Genomic DNA, 18,906 nt, shown 5'->3' on the forward strand with positions numbered 1-18,906 from the left:
CAGGCAAATAAAACAGTTTTGCTTTTCTATTTGTATTTGGGCTGACCAAGCACAAACAACTCAAGGAAGAGGGGCCTTCCTTGGTAATTGATTCTTCCCTGATTTAAGGCAGCTACTTCTATGCCAAAAATGATCAATAAGTCTCACAAATCTTTGGTGCAGTAGATGCACTGCTTCCTACGAACAAGCACATGGAAGACGAAAAGATTATGATCACTTTCTTATCTAGTGATACAAATAAGAAAACATATGCATGTTTAGACTGCATTTTTGAAGCTGTAAAGGGAAACAACAGACCAAGTTTCAAAGCTTCCATAGAGAGGGCATTTTCATCTTCCTTTCTTATTCATATGATTAGATTAGATATGTCATTGCTACTGTACACACTAGTGCATCAGATTGTGGTAAACTGAAAAAACACAACACAAAGCAACACAAGTAACTCGAAACAGGAAGACAAGTCCAAAAGAAGTCGATGCAAACACCTGAGGAGATGAAATTTTTTCCACTTTTATTCACTACGAATCGTAGGATAAACAACTTGCGTGGAAACATTCCTACCTAAATTCACAAGTATTTTGAGATTCAGTTCAAACGCCCGAATCTGAATAGCAATGCAATTATGCAAAGCAATCCCCCAAAAAACCCTAAGATTTGTAGTAATCAGAGCATTAGATTGTGGTTGAGCAATGAAAACAGTAAAAGGAGCTCTAAATCTGGAACAATTTAAACCGGATCTCGAAGCATAAACCATAGTTCTAAGAATCAAGTAGAGAAACAAAAAGAACTAACCCATGACAAATGAATAGCTCGATCAACACAAGAAGCTGAATAATTCAGATAAGCAAACAATTAATCAAGTTAAAGCAGCATAGAAAATCACAATCGCAAACATTATACAGAAACCTTTCGAGAACATTACCGAACAATGAGAATCGGTATTTAGCGGCAAACAGAGAACCATTAATTGGCGGGAAAGAGAGCAAAGAAATAAACTCATTTTTTTTACCGATTAAGCAATACTCGTCAAATTACTCAACGGTTTTATCGTAGCTCTTTCTAAACCACGAATTTTCTAACAAAATAAATAAATTAAATTATAAATAAATCTTTCTAAATATAATCATATTTGAATTGACTCAATTAAATATTTAGCTAGGCGATAAATTTTTTTTAATCATGATCTATATTTCGAAACTGAGCTACGAAGTTGTTCTTGATTTATTTTCTTCACCTTCTATTTTGGGTGTTTAATATATATTCATATTTGTATAAGGATTTTTTTTTCATGTTTGTAGAATATTTGTACGTTCAACAATGCAATTTAGTGCCCAATGCTTTAATTTACTATGACAAAATAGCATGTCAAAAAATTATAAAAAAGGTGGGCAACTTCAATAGTTTAGGAATTCGAAAATGGTTTGATCAATATTGAATTCTACGATTAATCAACAGATTATCTAGAAGAATTATGTCCTATTCAATTAGGCAGATTGGTTAAATTAGTCCGATTAATGTGGTTGATAATCCATGAGATGGTTTAAGATCTGATACAGGTTAATGATCTTATCGATGTTAGCTATACAGTACGATAATTAATTAATTAATTAATTAACATATTAATAAAATCTTGTAATAAGTATCTCTATAATTATTTGGAAAGATAAGTGTAGTATAAAAAAGTGGCTAATAATAAGAAAATGATCTGAAAATTGATTTTATTACATTAAATCCTCGTCTACGTAACATGAAAACTCCGGAAACAAAATACAGTGATGATTGCAGCAAGAAATAGTAAAATTCAAAATCGAAAAAAATAAAAACTACTGCATGATTAAGCTTCTAATAAGATCAGCTTGAGTTGTGTCTGCATTTTCAAGCAATTCAGACAGCCTCTCACTCAAGTCATCAACTTCTCTGTGCAAGCTTCTAATGTAGTTGCATGTCTCCTGCAACACTTTGGTTGCTGACTTCTGAAAATATCAAGTTATAATAAAAATTAAAGTATAGTTGCATAAAATTTTTCATATTTCAAAAGTGCTTATATTTTATTTTTCCTTGCACATGCATTGAGCTTGTTCTGACATCTAAATTATAAAAAAAAACACAAATGGTGGGGTGGGTACTTTTCATGTTCAAGGAGTATATGTCACAAAACTTTATTTTATATTAGCATCACACAATTCCAAGGTTATCTTCAAAACCCTGAAAACTTCAACTTTGGGGATTGTGATGATATAAAAACTAGTAGTAATTCATATTCTCTTTAATCTGGGGGCTGTGATGATATATAAACTAACTCATTTTATAAAATCTCAAATATTCGTGCTACAATATAATGTACAAATGTTATCTGATTAGAGTGTGAGAATTGTAACTTTCTTAAAAAAGTACCTTGTCTGAGCGCCTATTGTGCATCTCGGGGAGGAGTTGCTGCAGTTTGGAGACAAGATCGTTGATTTGATCATCGGTGATCCTTGAGGATCCAGCGTGCCTTGATCTTGATCTTCGGCTCGACATTTTATGTATAAGTGAAATGTGAAATGTGAAATGTGACACTATGATTTGATAAAATGAGGCCTTATATAATTAGTATGATGAATAAGTTGAAAAAATATCAAATGGAACTGAAAAGGAAGAGATGTAGGTAGCTAGAGAGTATAGGAAAGTGGAGTAAAAACACAGTACTAGGTTTGTGGTTGAGTTGAAACAAACAGTTGTGTCTGGGAGTGAGGAAGACAATTGCATGAGAGTGTGTAATGCACAGGCTTGTCTTTAAGTAGGGTTTTCATTTTTGTTGGGGTTGGTGGGTGTGGGTGTGGGTTGGGGTGGGTGATAGAAATCCATGGGTTCCATCCTAAAACCAATTGGTAATAGGAGGAGAGGCCCATGAGACTTATATAGTGGATTAAGCTCTTTGTGTACACCGATGTGGGATATTTTTTTAATGTTCATTTTATGTTTCAATTGCCAACAGTGGGGTGGGGTGGGGTGGGGTGGGGGGAGTGAAGAAAAGAGACGATTCACTTGCATCAATTAAGTTTTGTCTCTAAATTTATCATCGGTTGAACCTTGTCATAAATTTTCATTCAAATCATTGTTGTCACGATATTCTTCAATCATTCGACTCTTTGAGAGGTAGCTTGGGCGGCACCTAATTTTTAGTATGAGAGTAAAATGTAAATTTCAACATTGTTAATACAAAAGAATTACTACTATAACATACTAGTACTTAGTAAAGAACAAGTTTACTTTTTAAATGAAGCTTCCCTAGGTTAAAAAATTATTAATCATGCTTTTTGTCCACATTAGGAATGTTATTCTATATCTCAACAATAATACATGATATTGTTGACAGAAAAAGACTATAAAGAATCTAAATTCATTACTGTAATTATTAACATTTGATTTATCACTTTAAAATATTACTAATAAATTAAGTTTGGTTTCTAATTGGTTGGCATATTAACATGGTGTGCTGTTAGCTAAATGTACTATTTATGCTCATTTTATTATTTTTATGAGGTATTATTTTTCATGTTTATTTTTATTTCCATTTTGGCAGAATTAAGATCATAAACACGTGCATGGAAGGGCATCCAATGGTTGAGAGCTCCAATAATTGAAAATATGATTTGATCATTCAAAAATCTCTTTGATTGGTCAAAATTACCTGATATATTTTAAATTTATTCAACCCCATTATATATTGATATTTATCAGCAAACAATTATTGCCATTTAATTTATTGCAATAAAGCTTGGACCACAAACAAGCTTTCAGGAAATAAAAGGGGAAAATGTGTGTAAGAAGTTATTTAAAAATATAAGTTTTAATTTCAGATCAATCTTGAGAGATTTTGTGTGCTTTAAAAATTACTACTACTCCACTATTTATATTTTTATTAATCACAATTAAACGACCATTTTCCAAATATCATGTAAAAATTGTCACTTGATCCCATTGTTCTATATTTTGGAAGTTGTATAAATGGATCAAAGAAACTGAATTTATCGAATCAGAATTTGCCCGCTAAAAAAAGGAATTCGCTGACTCGTACGACGTTGTCATTGCCGTTGCAGTTGGAAGATCCTATTGCATACTTTGGAAATAGTTATCTATCACAAATTTATAAAAGGGACATTATTTCTAAATCATAACTGATTTGTGTTGTCATAAAATTATACAATCAAAACTAAAACTTGTAAATTACTTAGTTCAATTAAATAACGAATTAATTATATCTCCCTAACTACAGTTCATCAATAGCAAGAAATGAACATTGACAAAACAAATCTTTTGCCAGCTTAAATTAAGAATTCAGGCGCAGCCATTTTTAACTCATTAATTTAACACTTGTTTAATTCATTTAAAAGAAGTTAATACCAAATTTTTAAATAACTGAGGTTTTGATTCACTTATTAACAACTTTAAATCTTTTGCCAACTTTTTCCTACTAATTAATTACTCGATAAAGTTGATACACTGAATATTGAGTTCACACTATTAAAATAACACATTTACATGCAGGCGACTCAAAGAATGAAAGGAAAAAAATTCAATCATGAGAGTTAGTAAAGACCTTGGCTTTCAGAAATTTGAGGTGGAGAGTGACAGTTTTGTCGGAGTGTCTATGATTATGGGACGTTTTGCGGTATCCATTAGTTGTAGGGCTATAGTTCTCATGATGCGTGGACCAAAGGATTTCGATTCAATTGTAGTTCATCAATTGCATAGAAAATGAAACTTTTATGCTTATTTCATCCCTATGAAGCTCTATGACTAACAGTTGCATGATAGATTAGACGCTCCGACAAAATTTCCCCTCTGGAACCAACTGCATTGCCCCTGCGGGCATATTCATTAGTTTCATTTTATAATCAAACAATACCTGCTTTGTTACTATATTTTCAACTACATCCATCTCTTAAAAATAGAAACTATTTCCATTTTAGCATGTCCTTTAAAATATAGATGTTCTATATTTTCTATTTCATGAAGTGGGCCCACTGTTACTAATACTTTCACTGTTTTTTCTCTTAATTTACCTATTTTCTCTCTATCGTTTTTATTTTACCAATTGTACATTAAAATCTATTGATTTTAAAAGTATTTATTTTTAAAAGATGGAGATAGTATATAATAGTAAAATTCTTGAAATGCGTATGGTTCAGCTAGAGAAAGGATCCCCTTTCATTTATCATTAGAAATTTAGAAGGATCTATTAGTAAAAATAAATGTTTTATTTATTTTCTACTATTTCTTTTAATTAATTTAATAAAGTAAAAACTCCTAAATAAAAATTATAGAAATTGCAGCGTGCATCCCGGGGCACATGACTTTGATCCAATGGCCAGCCAGGATTCCATTCGAGGTCACGAGGAACATTAATCACGTATTAATTATATTATATTTTAGTCCAAATCCAATTGATTTTTTGTAATTGGTTTTTAGACTCCAAGAAAGATATTTGATAATCTCATAAGCATATGCTGTGTACTGATTAATCTTATTGTTTATTGCTAAGGACATTTTGGTTTGTTTTGTGACAGTAATTATTTTATCATATGTCAGATTATATTTTATTTTAATTGCTAATATCTTATATTATCGTCGGTGAAAATGTAGCCTAGAAAAACGGACATAAAAACAAAGTTTTAACTGCCATTGTAAACCGTCATTACCGACCACATGTGGTTAATTAGTCCCGAATTAAAGACGGTAATAAATTAATCACGAATTAGCCCACTTTAAACTTTTTAGGTCATATTAGAATGTTTGTAATTACATCAACCTAACCATATTTCTACATAAATGCATAGGATTTTATCTAATTTTCTGTAATTTTATAGGAAATAAAAATATGTCAATTCCTTGCACTTCAACTGATATTAGGGGTGTGCATTCGGGTTTCGGTTCGGTTTTTTGCCAAAACCGAACCAAAACCGAAAAACCGAATTTAGTTCAAAATCCAAACCGAACCGAACCCGAAAAACCGAAAAAACCGAAACCGAAAAAAAAAAACGAAAAACCTGAAAAAAAAATAAATATAATATAAATATATATTTATATATGTGTATTTTATTTTATTTTATTTTATATATACTAATAGAATATTTATATATAATATAAAATTAATAATACATATAATATATATTATATAGTAGAATATATTAAAAGAATATATATATTATATATAATATAATATATTATATTAATAAAAAATATATATAATTCGGTTTTTCGATTTTTTTCTTCGCCCGAACCGAACCGAACCGAACCGAAAAACTGAATTTTTTTTATTTTTAAAACCGAACCGAACCGAAAAACCGAAAAAATCGAACCGAATTTCAGAATTTCGGTTTGGTTCGGTTCGGATATTCGGTTTCCAGTTTTTTTGCTCACCCCTAACTGACATAACTGAATTAGGATACCTAGATTAATTCACGAGCATGTGTAAGTTATAATCAAATGTATAAAAAGTGATCATTTGATATTCTCTCAATCTTCAAATGAGTGTTATATCCACGCAAAATAACATGCACCTATGCCTTCAAATAAGTGTTATTGGTGCACTTTTTATTAGCACTATAAATATCTGCAAGTATACAGAGTAAGAATAATATAGCTAAAGGTCAATACCTTATATCGATAACGGGGAAAGCAAACACAAATTATCTATCCTCTACTAAAACTCAATTGCTATTTGAAAAACTGAAAGATTTGGATTTTTTTGAAAACAAAGAACTTTAGAAACAAAGAAACAACTAATTGCAAATAAATCACAAGGATAAAAGTATAGAGATAAGGGGAATTCTAGGGATGTGCTTTCACAATTATGGTTATATAAATTCCAACTACAACACCCTAGCACAGTTCTTACTTTGATAGAACGAGTCACCTAGCTTATGCTCATGCGATGCAAACGTTGATTATGAACATTATGGTTGTCAATCCTAAATATGTAACTCCTAGAAGCTCCTAAAACCCTTGAAAAGTCCTCACTCTCAATTAACAGTGCCGTTTTAAAGGAAGTTAATTGTAGTGTCTATTAAGTGGATCTAACTCGCCAACCTCGTCTCACGATTATGTAACAAGTTATATTTAATCATCACCGAATGTGTCACTCAAACGTGAAGTATTATAGAACAACTTAAGGAAGAAACAAAGTAAGAACAAACAGATGTTAAATAGATAAAAGAACTGTATAAACCAATAAAAGTTAATAACACATCCCTAGAATCCTATGAGTTTAGTTACACATAATGAAATAAGCTAAACACATAGATTGAAGGGGAGACAATGAAAGCATAAGAACTAAAGCAATACAACCCAAAGGTTGAATCCTTGTAGCCTTGATGATCTTGAATCCTTCTTCAACTCCTTGCATAATGAAGTACTCTAACTCTTGAACTTTGGAAATATTTTTGCAAAGAGAATAACTTCTTTTTGATGAAGCTTTGGGGGCTATTTATAGGGGAAAATCGTCCCTCATCATATAAGGAAAAGGGTTGCAAAATATGGTAAATCTTGGAGAGAAAGTAGGGCAAATTTGCTCGCTGCTTTTTCCTGGTGGGCCGCTGCACCTTGGCCAGCGGTCGCCATGAGATGGTCTGAGGCTTCTGACCTTTGGCTGGCGGTCGCTGCACTTGTTTCAGCGGTCGCCATCCATCATTCCGTAACTCTATGTACTCTCGACAGCGGTCGCCACGCATTCTCCAGCGGTTGCTGGGTGCGTCTTGATTTCATGCACAACTTTTCCGGAGCGGGCCACTACTGGCTTAGCGGCCGTTAGGCGCCAGCGGTCGCCGGTAGTGCTGAAGCGGTCGCTGGACATGCAGAACAACTCCAAATTTCCATTTTCGCGATTTGACTCCCTTTTTAGGCTCAAATATGCACATTTCTCATAAAACATGTCAAAATACAAAAATATACAAAATATGCAAATAATGGACATATGATGCGACTTTGACATTGAAAACGAACCAAAAGATGACCTTAAAACCGTGCAAAATCTGAGCGTATCAGTTATACCATTGAAAAATAACACATACCAAAATGAACAATTGATTTTTGAGTAAATGTCAATTTTTGTCCTAAACATATGGCCAAAATACGTATTTGGTCTAAAATATTCACTTTTTGAAAATTAGGTTCATAATAAATGAAAATGTCGTTGAAGTAGTCGTTGAAGTAGTCCTTTTTTTTACGGTTTCGTTAAAAAACTAACGGTCAACGTTATTTGCACAGTGGCATGAATATTAATTTTTTGACGGAATCGTCAAAAAAAGATTATTCCGACAATAATTTCATTTGTTATGGACCTATTTTTCAAAAAGTGAATGTTTTGGACCAAATTCGTATTTTGTTCATATGTTTAGGACTAAAAATGACATTTACTCTTAATTTTTGCTTCTGTTTCCTGATTATTTTTTTGTAATTTCAAGACATCATCTTTTAGTGCTCAAGTTTTTATTATTTTCATTTATTTAAGACAAGGGTGGAATTGTAATGTGTGAGTTTAGCATAATTTTACTCTAAAATTTTGAATGAAATAAAATTTCAAAATATGACATTTATAATTGAGTAAACATCGGTTTGTTGTGGAACTATGTTCTTCACACACACTTGTCTTTAGATGGAAGCGCCATCACTGCAATTAAATTGTGGTTAGTTCGTAAGTAGACTTCAATTAAGAATTAATTAATAATTTATAATAAAAACCTAAACAAGAATTTAATGAGAGAGAGAGATTGTTACAAAGGAATCCAAAGCAGGTAATTCTCTCTTCTTCATGTGCTATAAATTAATTATGAAAATTAAGTAGTAAAACAAAATATTGTTTTGGCCACAAGAGTTGAATAATTAGTGAAGCATGTGACTGGCTTTAATTAAGCATCTTCTTGTTCTCTTCTTTCCAAGCTTTTCACAGTAGAAATATCGTTTGGTTAATCAATTTATGGAGAGTTTTTATATTCTAATATAGATTTGTGTATAATTTGAATCAATCTCTGACTCTTATCTCTCTGTAGATTCCAATTATTTGTTCTGTTGAAGCTTAAGACAATATGAATTCACAAGTTCCCAGGTGGTTCATGACCACATCATACTACTAATTAACAATGGTAATAACATAAAAATTATATGTTGTAGTATTAGGACAATATACTAACATAAAAATTATATGTTGTAGTATTAGGACAATATACTCACTCATATCTAAATAAGTGTCCCCCTTCGTTAAATTATGCATATTAAAAATTCATCCCACACAAACAAGTAGCTCTTGCTCAAGTGGGAAAGAATGGCCGAATCTTATAGAAGTAATTTCTAATTTAGTTTGCTGTATCAATTCTAGATTGTAGACTAATGAATAATATGGATGTACAAAATTGAATTATATTCATGGCTTAACATGAACTTTGGAGTTAGTGATTAATAAAATAGCAACTTATATTGCGGGAAACTTATGAAGTTTGGTCAAATTCTGATAATCATGTAACTATTAATTAGCCAGAAAAATCATAAAATTTTGATTTGTTCTCAATTATCCCATAGTGTTTATTTTTGATAAAGTTAGTACTATCAAATATAACATTCGAAAAATCATATATGGATGTAAGTGTTAGGATCGTCGACTGCAACATTAGTTTGATATTGTCCGCTTTGGGTCAAGCCCGCACGGATTTGTTTTTGGGTCACTCCCAAAAGGCCTCAAACTAATTGGGGTTGGACAGGAATTATATACACCTTCCAACTTCCCCTATTCATCCGATGTGGGATGGTTTTGTACCCCAACAAACCTCCCCTCAAACCGAGACCACATCGGGAACGCAGTTGACACGAACATGGGTCGTTCCAGCCCTGGCCCCTGGGTCATCCTAGGCCCGACTCTAACCCGAGTCCTTCATGGCCCGACCCTAACCTGGGCTCATCCAGGCACAACCCATAGCCACCTGGGCTCTGATACCACTTGTTAGGATCGTCGACTGCAACATTAGTTTGATATTGTCCGCTTTGGGTCAAGCCCGCACGGACTGCAACAAGGATTATTATATATTAAACATAAGCAACCCAGTTTGGTTGAAAATATGAAAATATATTAAACATAAGCGATCATAATTTTTCACCATGAGATAATCAACTACAAATCCAAACTTCATGATTTTTATAGCTGATTTTCAAAGTCAAAAGAACTTAACAAAATTTAATCAAACTTTATGATTTTTCTAGAAATTTAGACTTATTAAAATGACCCGAACTTAAAAAATAAAGTGTTCATTAAAGTAGTAAATTGACCCGACCCTTAAAATGATAGATAAATGTCATACTAACTAAGTTGTGTTGTATAGTCCCATATATATATGCACCGAATACAAAGAAATTAATATTCATGTTTAAATATTAGTATAATGTAATCATGACTAATCTTTATGAAAATTTGTTACACTATGTTTAGTTAAAACTTAGTCTATATGTAAAAGTAAATTCAAATTTTTTCCCTTTGACGAATATTTTCATTTCCATGGGATGGGAATTAACTAATAACTTAACAAACAAGCTTTTGCACTGAATTAAGTATATTGCGACTCTGTCACATAAATCAAGTTGCAATAAAATTTCCTACTATAATACAACTTGATATATATAGTTTCTCTGACATTCTAAATGACGATTGGTGGCTGCAAATTTGCAGTATTAAATGTATATATAGTATCAATTGGTACTTGCTTCATACGTGGAGACATTCATCTCGTTCATCCTTAACCAAGAACATGTCATGGCCATAATTAACAGCTAATGAGGACTAATTAGTTATTGGGTGGGATTAATTAAACTTTTTAGCAAGTTGATGATATATTTAAAATAAATTAATTATCAATTAGTATCTTGGATTTTGTCATAATTTAACATGATATTCTGTCTCTACGAGTAGAAGAATAATAATGTGTATGTGATGCCATGCACGGTTTTAATTTTTCTAGCATCGAGAAGTTCATTAGTTTATGTAAATGGGGTCGATTTAGAATCATTTCAATTTGAATTAATTATTGAGCTACTAGCGCAGTATAATATGCATTTAAATTTTCGAAAATGGTTGATTAACGCAATTTAGGATTTTGATTTAGTTACGGTTTGCAAATTAGTACTGCTAATTACAACTAAACTCTTATAGCAAGGAGAAAATTAAACCGATGTCAAGAGGACTCGAACTCAGCACCTCATGCAATAATGTCTAAACTCCTTGCCGCTAGGACAAATGGACTCTATTAATTACTTGTTTAAATTAGCGAAAATTGCGGCTTACTTCGGCCTAAGTTATTTCCTTAGATCAACGAGTTAGTTCATTTTAGGTGTGTGATGCCTCAATCTTAGGTATCACTTGCTATATTAGCTAAATTTTCTATGCATTAAATTTCTTAGATGATGCTGCACATCGCATTCGAAAATACTTTTTCCCGTTTGCAATTTAAAGTTACATAACGACGATGTGAATTTTAAAAAATTGTTTAATTTTGAGAAAGAAAATGGACAGGTAAAGGTAATGCAATATGAGCCTTATTTTTATACATTGATTCCATAATGGATTGTGAGTTTAATAATTCGGTGGAGTGTGACGTGAGGACAAAACACGCTTCTCCGAGGACATCCGTCGGGCTTGGGGGCAAGTCATTACTTTATGACATTTATTCAGTGATGGAATTAACTTAAAGGTTCAATTGGTTGCTTGAATTATTTAACTGGTCCTATTAGCATGAATGGTTATTAATTCCATCTAATTCCAAAATTTTTATATGATTAATTTAGTTAACCATAATTTAATTTAGTTCCCAATTTGGGCCCAAAATCGGTTTAATTTCTGTCCAACATTTAATTAAAAAAATATTATTTTAAATTCTGCAGCCCAAAATTAATTACTCTAAAACAAGGCCATAATTTTTATCAAATCAAGCCCAATATATTTTAACTAACAAAGCCCAATACTATTTATGAAAAAAGCCCAATCTCCTTCTCTCTAACAATCGATTCCTTTCTCTCTCCAAAATCCCCAATCTGCAATATTGATTTCCTAATCGGAATCCGGCAAGTCGCCGACTCAGTCAGTCGACAGCGCCGCCTCCGCCTTCCTTCTGTTAATGATTAAGTTCCTCCTCATCATCTATGTTTCTACGTTTCATTAACTACATTTCTCAAGGGAGTAGAGAGTGGTTGGATGTTGCTAGCTCGACGTGGCTACTTTGCGCACTTTTCCTTGCAGCGATTGCAGTTAGTAGCTTCAGTGAACTTCCCCAACAAGGTTCGTTTTAACTCCTTGCTTCGTTTTTGTTAGCTGTTTTAGTAAACTAGGGCAGCTGTATTGAGCTCTATGTAAAAGTATTTGAATTGCAATTAGACGTTAAATCCTTGGTAGAAACCTATGTATTGATAAACTTTTGTGATGATAAAAAATTTTCAACTGATGGAAGTTGGTGCTAATTAGGAGAAATTAGTTTGGAAAACAAAGAAACCTAACAGTTTGTGCTCTTGGCTTGCTGCAGGAAATTAGTAAAAATCATCGAAATTACAATGCAGGTGCTCTAGAGCAATACCTGGATGTTGTAGACTCGCTAAATGGCAATGACATTGAAGGGGGAATTTTGAAAACCGAGCTGTGTGAAAACGATGAAGTTTCCGTGGGGCTTGTCAATCGGAGTACACCTGCAAAAGAGTTGAATGTATCAGAGGTATTGAATGGTGTTTCAGAATGTAGAAATTCGAGCTTCTACGAGAAAACAAGATCGTTTTATGTTGGGAGGGATTCACACAGGGAAGTATTCACCATTTCACGAGAGCTCGACAAGATTGCTACTCTAGAGGATGATGCCGTGTTTAATGTTCTGCAGGCTTGCATCGGTGCTAAAGTTTCTTTTCACTTTGTCCAACTGCTTCATGCTAAGATCATCTGCTGTGGTTCAAGTAAAATTCCTCATGTTTGCAATCCTCTGATTGACTTATACCTGAAGAATGAATGTGTGGATTCTGCAATTCAAGCATTTAAAAATATGCGTGCGAGGGATAGTGTGTCTTGGGTTGCCATGATATCAGGCTTGTCTCGTAATTGTCATGAACTAGAGAGTATTCAACTTTATAGTGAGATGCGAAGGATAGGAGTATATCCAACTCCATATGTTTTTTCAAGCATATTAAGTGCTTGCACTAAGATAAGCTTATATCGAGTAGGTCAGCAACTTCATGCTCTAGTATGCAAGTGGGGGTTCTCGTCACAAGTATATGTGTGCAACTCTCTTCTTTCACTTTATTCTAGATGTGGTTACTTAACATCTGCTGAACTGGTTTTTAGTGAAATGAAGCAAAGGGATAAAGTTTCATATAACACTCTCATATCAGGGTTCTCTATGCAAGGATCAGTTGGTAAGTCTGTCGAATTGTTTGAGAAAATGCAGACTGAGTCCTTAAAACCAGATAGTGTTACGGTTGCGAGTCTGCTGGGTAGTAGTTCTTCAATGGGGAATCTTAATAAGGGAATGCAATTGCATTCATATGCAATCAAGGCAGGAATATGTGCGGATATCATTATCGAGGGTTCTCTGCTAGACCTTTACGTAAAATGTTCTGATGTTAAAACAGCTCATAAGCTTTTCCTTGCAATGCAAACAGATAATGTGGTGCTATGGAATATGATGCTAGTGGCATATGGACAGCTAGGAGATCTGCACGAGTCTTTTAACCTTTTTTCACGTATGCAAATTATGGGCTTGAAACCTAACCAATACACATACCCTAGCATTCTAAGAACGTGCACTTCTGTCGGAGAACTTGATCTAGGACAACAAGTTCATACCCAGGCTATAAAAACTGGATTTCAGCCAAATGTGTATGTCTGTAGTGTGCTTATCGATATGTATGCCAAAAATGGTGAACTTGAAACTGCCATGAAAATTTTGAGACGGCTTAGCGAAGATGATATAGTTTCTTGGACAGCTATGATCTCTGGATATACTCAACATGGCATGTTTGCTGAAGCTATTAAACTTTTCGAGGAAATGCAAGAACGATGGATTCAATCAGATAATATAGGATTAGCAAGTGCTATCAGTGCTTGTGCTGGAATTCAATCTCTAAAACAAGGACGTCAAATTCATAGTCAGTCTATTGTCTCCGGCTTCTCTTCAGATATATCAGTTGGGAATGCACTTGTATGTCTCTATGCTAGATGTGGTTGTGTACAAGAAGCACACTTGACATTTGAGAAAATGCATTCTAGAGATAATGTTACATGGAATGGTTTGATATCAGGATTTGCACAGAGTGGAAACCACGAAGAAGCAATGAAGGTCTTCACTCATATGACACAAGCTGGAGAGGTGGCTAATATGTACACCTATGGCTCTGCTATTAGTGCTGCTGCAAATTTGGCACATGTTAAACTAGGTAAGCAAATTCACGGCAGGATACTTCAAACAGGACATAATAGCGAGACTGAAGTGTGCAATGTCTTAGTAACATTGTATGCAAAGTGTGGATGCCTTAATGATGCCAAGAGGGTGTTCCTTGAGATGCCTCAGAAGAATGAAATTTCATGGAATTCAATGATCACCGGTTATTCTCAACATGGATACGGTAGAAAAGCTATTGAGCTCTTTGACGATATGAATATCCTCGAGCTAAAGCCAAATCATATAACGTATATTGGAGTTTTGACTGCTTGTAGCCATGTAGGATTGGTGGAGGAGGGGCTTAGTTACTTCAAGTCCATGAGTGAACAACATGGTTTAGTACCTAAACAAGAACATTATGCATGTGTGGTCGATATTCTTGGAAGGGCAGGTCAACTCGGCCGTGCAAAAGCATTTGTGCAGTCTATGCCAATCACACCAGATGCTATGATCTGGAGGACCTTCTTAAGTGCTTGCACGGTCCACAAAAACAGAGAATTTGGTGAAGTTGCAGCGAAGCATCTCTTGGAGTTAGAACCTGACCATTCTGCTACTTATGTCCTTATGTCGAACATGTATGCTGTTACCGGTGAATGGGGTCATCGGGATCGCACAAGACTCCTCATGAGAGACAGAGGTGTGAAGAAAGAGGCTGGTCGTAGTTGGATTGAAGTGAAAAATACAGTCCATGCATTCTTTGTCGGTGATAGACTCCATCCTCTTGCAGACGAGATATACAAGTACTTGGATGAACTAACCAAGAAGGCGGCTGCAATTGGTTATGTGCCAGATCAAAGTAGCCTATGGAACGATGCGGAGCTTAGGCAGAAGGACCTGACTGCACAAATTCACAGTGAAAAGTTGGCTGTTGCTTTTGGACTTTTAAGTCTTCCAGATATCATCCCCTTGCATGTCATGAAGAATCTGCGCGTCTGTAACGATTGCCATAACTGGATTAAGTTTATCTCAAAGGTGGTTGATCGGCCTATCATTGTACGGGATGCCTATCGCTTCCATCATTTCCAAGATGGAAGCTGTTCTTGTAAAGATTATTGGTAAACTGGCATACAGAAGCATGAAGAGATCTGCAAGCTGTCTCAGTCTTCACACAATGAGAGGGAGCCCAAACCGGTAACGTTTGATTTTTATTATATCCGAGTATAGATTGATTAGGAAAATTTATAGTATGCGGAGACTCTTTTACAACTTCGTGCTGATTGTAAGTAGCCTTGCTACAGGATACACCGTGGGAGAAAAGGAGCATTCTCGAAACTGGAAGGCCGGAGGCACGAGCGCAACACAAACTACACTGGAACTACACTGGCTGCTGCAAGTTGTAAGGCCTATCATGTTTCCTAAGTTTATCAGCTCTTTTGGTTTTTATTTTGATTTTCTCATACGCTTAGTACATATTTTCTTGGCATAAAATTGGAGATAATTAGTTGTGTTAGATGAGTGTCAAAATCATGTAATTTATTGGTTTATCATATAAATTAACATCGAAATTATTCTTGTACCCAATACGAAATTAAATGTTTAATTTGATAGAACAAAGTTCTAATCTTTACAATAAAATAAGTAACTACCAAAAAAGTTTGTACACGTTTTATATGACAATTCCTAATCACCCCTAATAAATTAAGGACTTTAAATGATGGACAGGAAACAAAACTACTTGGTTCAATGGATATGTACATGGAATTTGTATTGGCAGATAATTAATTTCCATTGCAACAGCACTTATATAGTAATGCTGGGTGGTTATGCTCTGTGCAAGTTTGAAAATTGCAAAATTAATACCAAACAAGAGAACTAACCCCAAAAATTATGGCCAAATTTCTTGGATGGTGAATGCTGCCAAGGTCCAATAATTTTCTTGGAGTCTGTAAAGAGACACAATTTCAATGTCACAGGGAGAGAGATGTCAACAAAAAGGACAAGAAATCCTATTCCCAAATCCAATCCCAACAACAGCAAGAAAATGAGAAACAAACAAGGAATCTATTTGGTGCAATCCTGTTTAACCAATCCAATGCATACACGTGTTCTATTCCCTCTAGGATCTTCTCTTATATTGTCGGGTTATAATACTTTATTATTAATATCGATGCATATGGAATTTTGTTAGTTTTATACAAACCGGTTGTTAAATTTTGTGTAAATTAGGTTCAAATATGATTATAAATTGAATCCTTAAAGTGAACATCCAAGCTATATAGACTTTAATTTACTTCGCCAAATAAAAAATGTGAAAAATTGTAACTAGCTATGATTGTATTTGTTATTTGCAAGTTATTTTTTGCTGCAATTTGAGTTGACATGTAACTGAATTTTATACAGTATACCTAATTTCCCTTTAAATATAAACTTAATTTGCATCTCATAAAATTTGGCTGCGAATTAGTTTACATAGATCAGCATAATATATTCCCAAGGTAATAAATATAGTAGCAACCGAAATTAAATAGAATTAACTTGATTGAAAAGGTAGATTTTCTTTTTCTAATTGCTACCTTTGCAAAAGGGCAAATAGCAATAATTTTCTTTTGTATTATTTCAACTGTCTATTACCTTTTCTAACTAACCCTCACCATTTCTCATTTCCTTTTTAAGACCTTCATTTCCTCTCCTTACATCTTCCCACTTCTCCACACAAACAATAGAGAGAGAGAGAGAGAGAGAGAGAGAGAGAGATTATGTCAAGTAGAAGGGAAAGAAGTTCAAGAATAACAGAAGATGAGATCAATGATCTTGAAGCTGCATCCATTGTTGCCAGATTCAAGTTCAAGGTGTAACACAAAGGTAAGTTATAAATATGAAGTATTAACTTAATTAAATTAATGTCTGAATTGTTGTAATTATAGATTTTTTCCCAAGAAATATATTTTTTTCCCTAAACATCAAGTTTAAGACCACCCCATCTATGCAGTTCTTCTTCATAAAAACATTGATTTTATGATATAAAGACAAACAAGACACAAGGTTCAGACAAAAAAGAAAGAGCTAGTATTCACATACAGATTTCCCTTAACCAAACCTCAAGATATGGAAGACACAATTGGAAATAGGTCAAAAAAGACCCATCATCATATATCTAAACTATTGGAGAAAATGAAAAATAATAGCAATAAGAAATTAAAAAGTTGATATGGTGACTTTCACTAGCTAAATATGAACAATTAGGCATTACATATTCATGCATGTGTTTGGAAGTATGAAGAAAATAAATTTTTTTATTTTTTTCTTGTTCATTAAAATAGGTTTCAGCAACAAAGATTTTGAAGGAGACATGCAATTACCTCAAGAAACTGCACAAAGAGATGGATGATCTAAGTGAGAGACTCTCTCAGCTTCTTGCTTCTGGAAATGTGGATGAAGATACTATTAGGGCACTCCTCCGACGTTAAATTGCTCGTGTGTTCGTTTACATCTCGTATTTTCAGATACCTTTTCGAATTAAATATGAGATGTTACAAAAAAATTGAATGGAGGATACATATATAAGTAACAATATTAGGGTTTTGAAGAAGCTATAGCATTTGTCCAGAGCCTTTGTCTTAGCGGCAAGAAGCTTAGACATTATTGCATGAGGTGCCGAGTTCTATAGAATTTCTCATCCATTAATGTTGCATGAATATAAATATATGTATTTCAATTTGGTTCATTTATTTCTTTTCAGTGTCACTACTGTTTATGGACATATAGTTGGTCTTTTCCCTAGCAAAATATATAATGATAATTGATATTTGGGACCAACATATAAAAAGTTAGAATTGTATAACCAACCAAAATTGATGTCTTGGATTTTCTTGTCACTATTAGTTGACTACAATCTCTAATACATTTCAAAAAATTTACATGAATAATCTAGCTAATCAGCCGCCACTTTGTCCATCATTTTATAATGTACTACTTATAATTTATAAAAGGAATATTCGAACAAAGTAATCCATATTTGTGAGATAATCCCTATATAGACATATAGAAATAGAACTTAGTCAATTCACTATCATGAATTTGAAATTTGATGACCGTTTGAATACAATCTTGATTGATGCAACACATTTTTTGGGTCATAAAAAAACTGAAAACTAGTACAGGTATCTAATGGCATGGATTATCACATTGCAATAATGATATTATACATGCACGTGAAATATTAATAAATTAAAAAAGTACATAATATTTGGTAATTATGCTTCATATTCTACTAATTAATTTTACCCATAATTACTAGTGGTGTTAATTAGGCCCTAATCATGCTATGTTTCAATGTCGGCAATGTTTAGTTGATAATTTTTCCTTAATCAAGCTGCTAAATAAAGTCGGCAAGACATATATATGGGTGTGACAGTGAGTGTCTATAAATTATAATTCTAAAAAAATATGACAATAATATAAACAAATACTCCACCGTCCCTGAAATTTTGTCACATTTTTCCATTTTCATCCGTCCCCACAAAATTTG

At 33.5% G+C, this 18,906-nt stretch overlaps 2 protein-coding genes across 4 annotated transcripts; one reads left to right on the forward strand and one right to left on the reverse strand.

Moving 5' to 3' along the window:
• Positions 1-1,754: 1,754 nt before the first annotated feature.
• Positions 1,755-2,566, reverse strand: LOC121781852 (transcription factor PRE3-like). The gene is made up of 2 exons (XM_042179553.1): positions 2,395-2,566; positions 1,755-1,973 (listed from the first exon to the last, which is right to left on the reverse strand). Exons 1-2 carry the CDS (start codon positions 2,518-2,520, stop codon positions 1,824-1,826), a joined length of 276 nt encoding a protein of 91 aa, XP_042035487.1. The 5' UTR covers positions 2,521-2,566; the 3' UTR covers positions 1,755-1,823.
• A 9,444-nt stretch (positions 2,567-12,010) lies between these two features.
• LOC121782830 (pentatricopeptide repeat-containing protein At4g13650-like) lies at positions 12,011-17,791 on the forward strand. 3 transcript variants are annotated; one of them, XM_042180798.1, is made up of 4 exons: positions 12,011-12,298; positions 12,540-15,569; positions 15,677-15,774; positions 17,699-17,791. In XM_042180798.1, exons 1-2 carry the CDS (start codon positions 12,215-12,217, stop codon positions 15,495-15,497), a joined length of 3,042 nt encoding a protein of 1,013 aa, XP_042036732.1. In that variant the 5' UTR covers positions 12,011-12,214; the 3' UTR covers positions 15,498-15,569; positions 15,677-15,774; positions 17,699-17,791. The 3 variants fall into 3 exon arrangements, with proteins under 3 accessions (XP_042036732.1, XP_042036731.1, XP_042036730.1); XM_042180797.1 differs by lacking the exon at positions 17,699-17,791 and adding an exon at positions 17,052-17,075; XM_042180796.1 differs by lacking the exon at positions 17,699-17,791 and having other exon boundaries at positions 15,677-15,954.
• Positions 17,792-18,906: the final 1,115 nt, after the last annotated feature.

Source organism: Salvia splendens, chromosome 20 (assembly GCF_004379255.2).
Source record: "Salvia splendens isolate huo1 chromosome 20, SspV2, whole genome shotgun sequence".
In the NCBI taxonomy this organism is placed as follows: Eukaryota; Viridiplantae; Streptophyta; class Magnoliopsida; order Lamiales; family Lamiaceae; genus Salvia; species Salvia splendens.

Excerpts from the sequence above, each read along its gene's own strand:
- LOC121781852 (XM_042179553.1), bottom strand. The coding sequence starts at position 2,520 with ATGTCGAGCCGAAGATCAAGATCAAGGCACGCTGGATCCTCAAGGATC. Across the intron at positions 1,974-2,394 it reads ACAATAGGCGCTCAGACAAG|AAGTCAGCAACCAAAGTGTT; the intron begins GTACTTTTTTAA and ends TGATATTTTCAG.
- LOC121782830 (XM_042180798.1), top strand. The coding sequence starts at position 12,215 with ATGTTGCTAGCTCGACGTGGCTACTTTGCGCACTTTTCCTTGCAGCGA. Across the intron at positions 12,299-12,539 it reads CAGTGAACTTCCCCAACAAG|GAAATTAGTAAAAATCATCG; the intron begins GTTCGTTTTAAC and ends GGCTTGCTGCAG.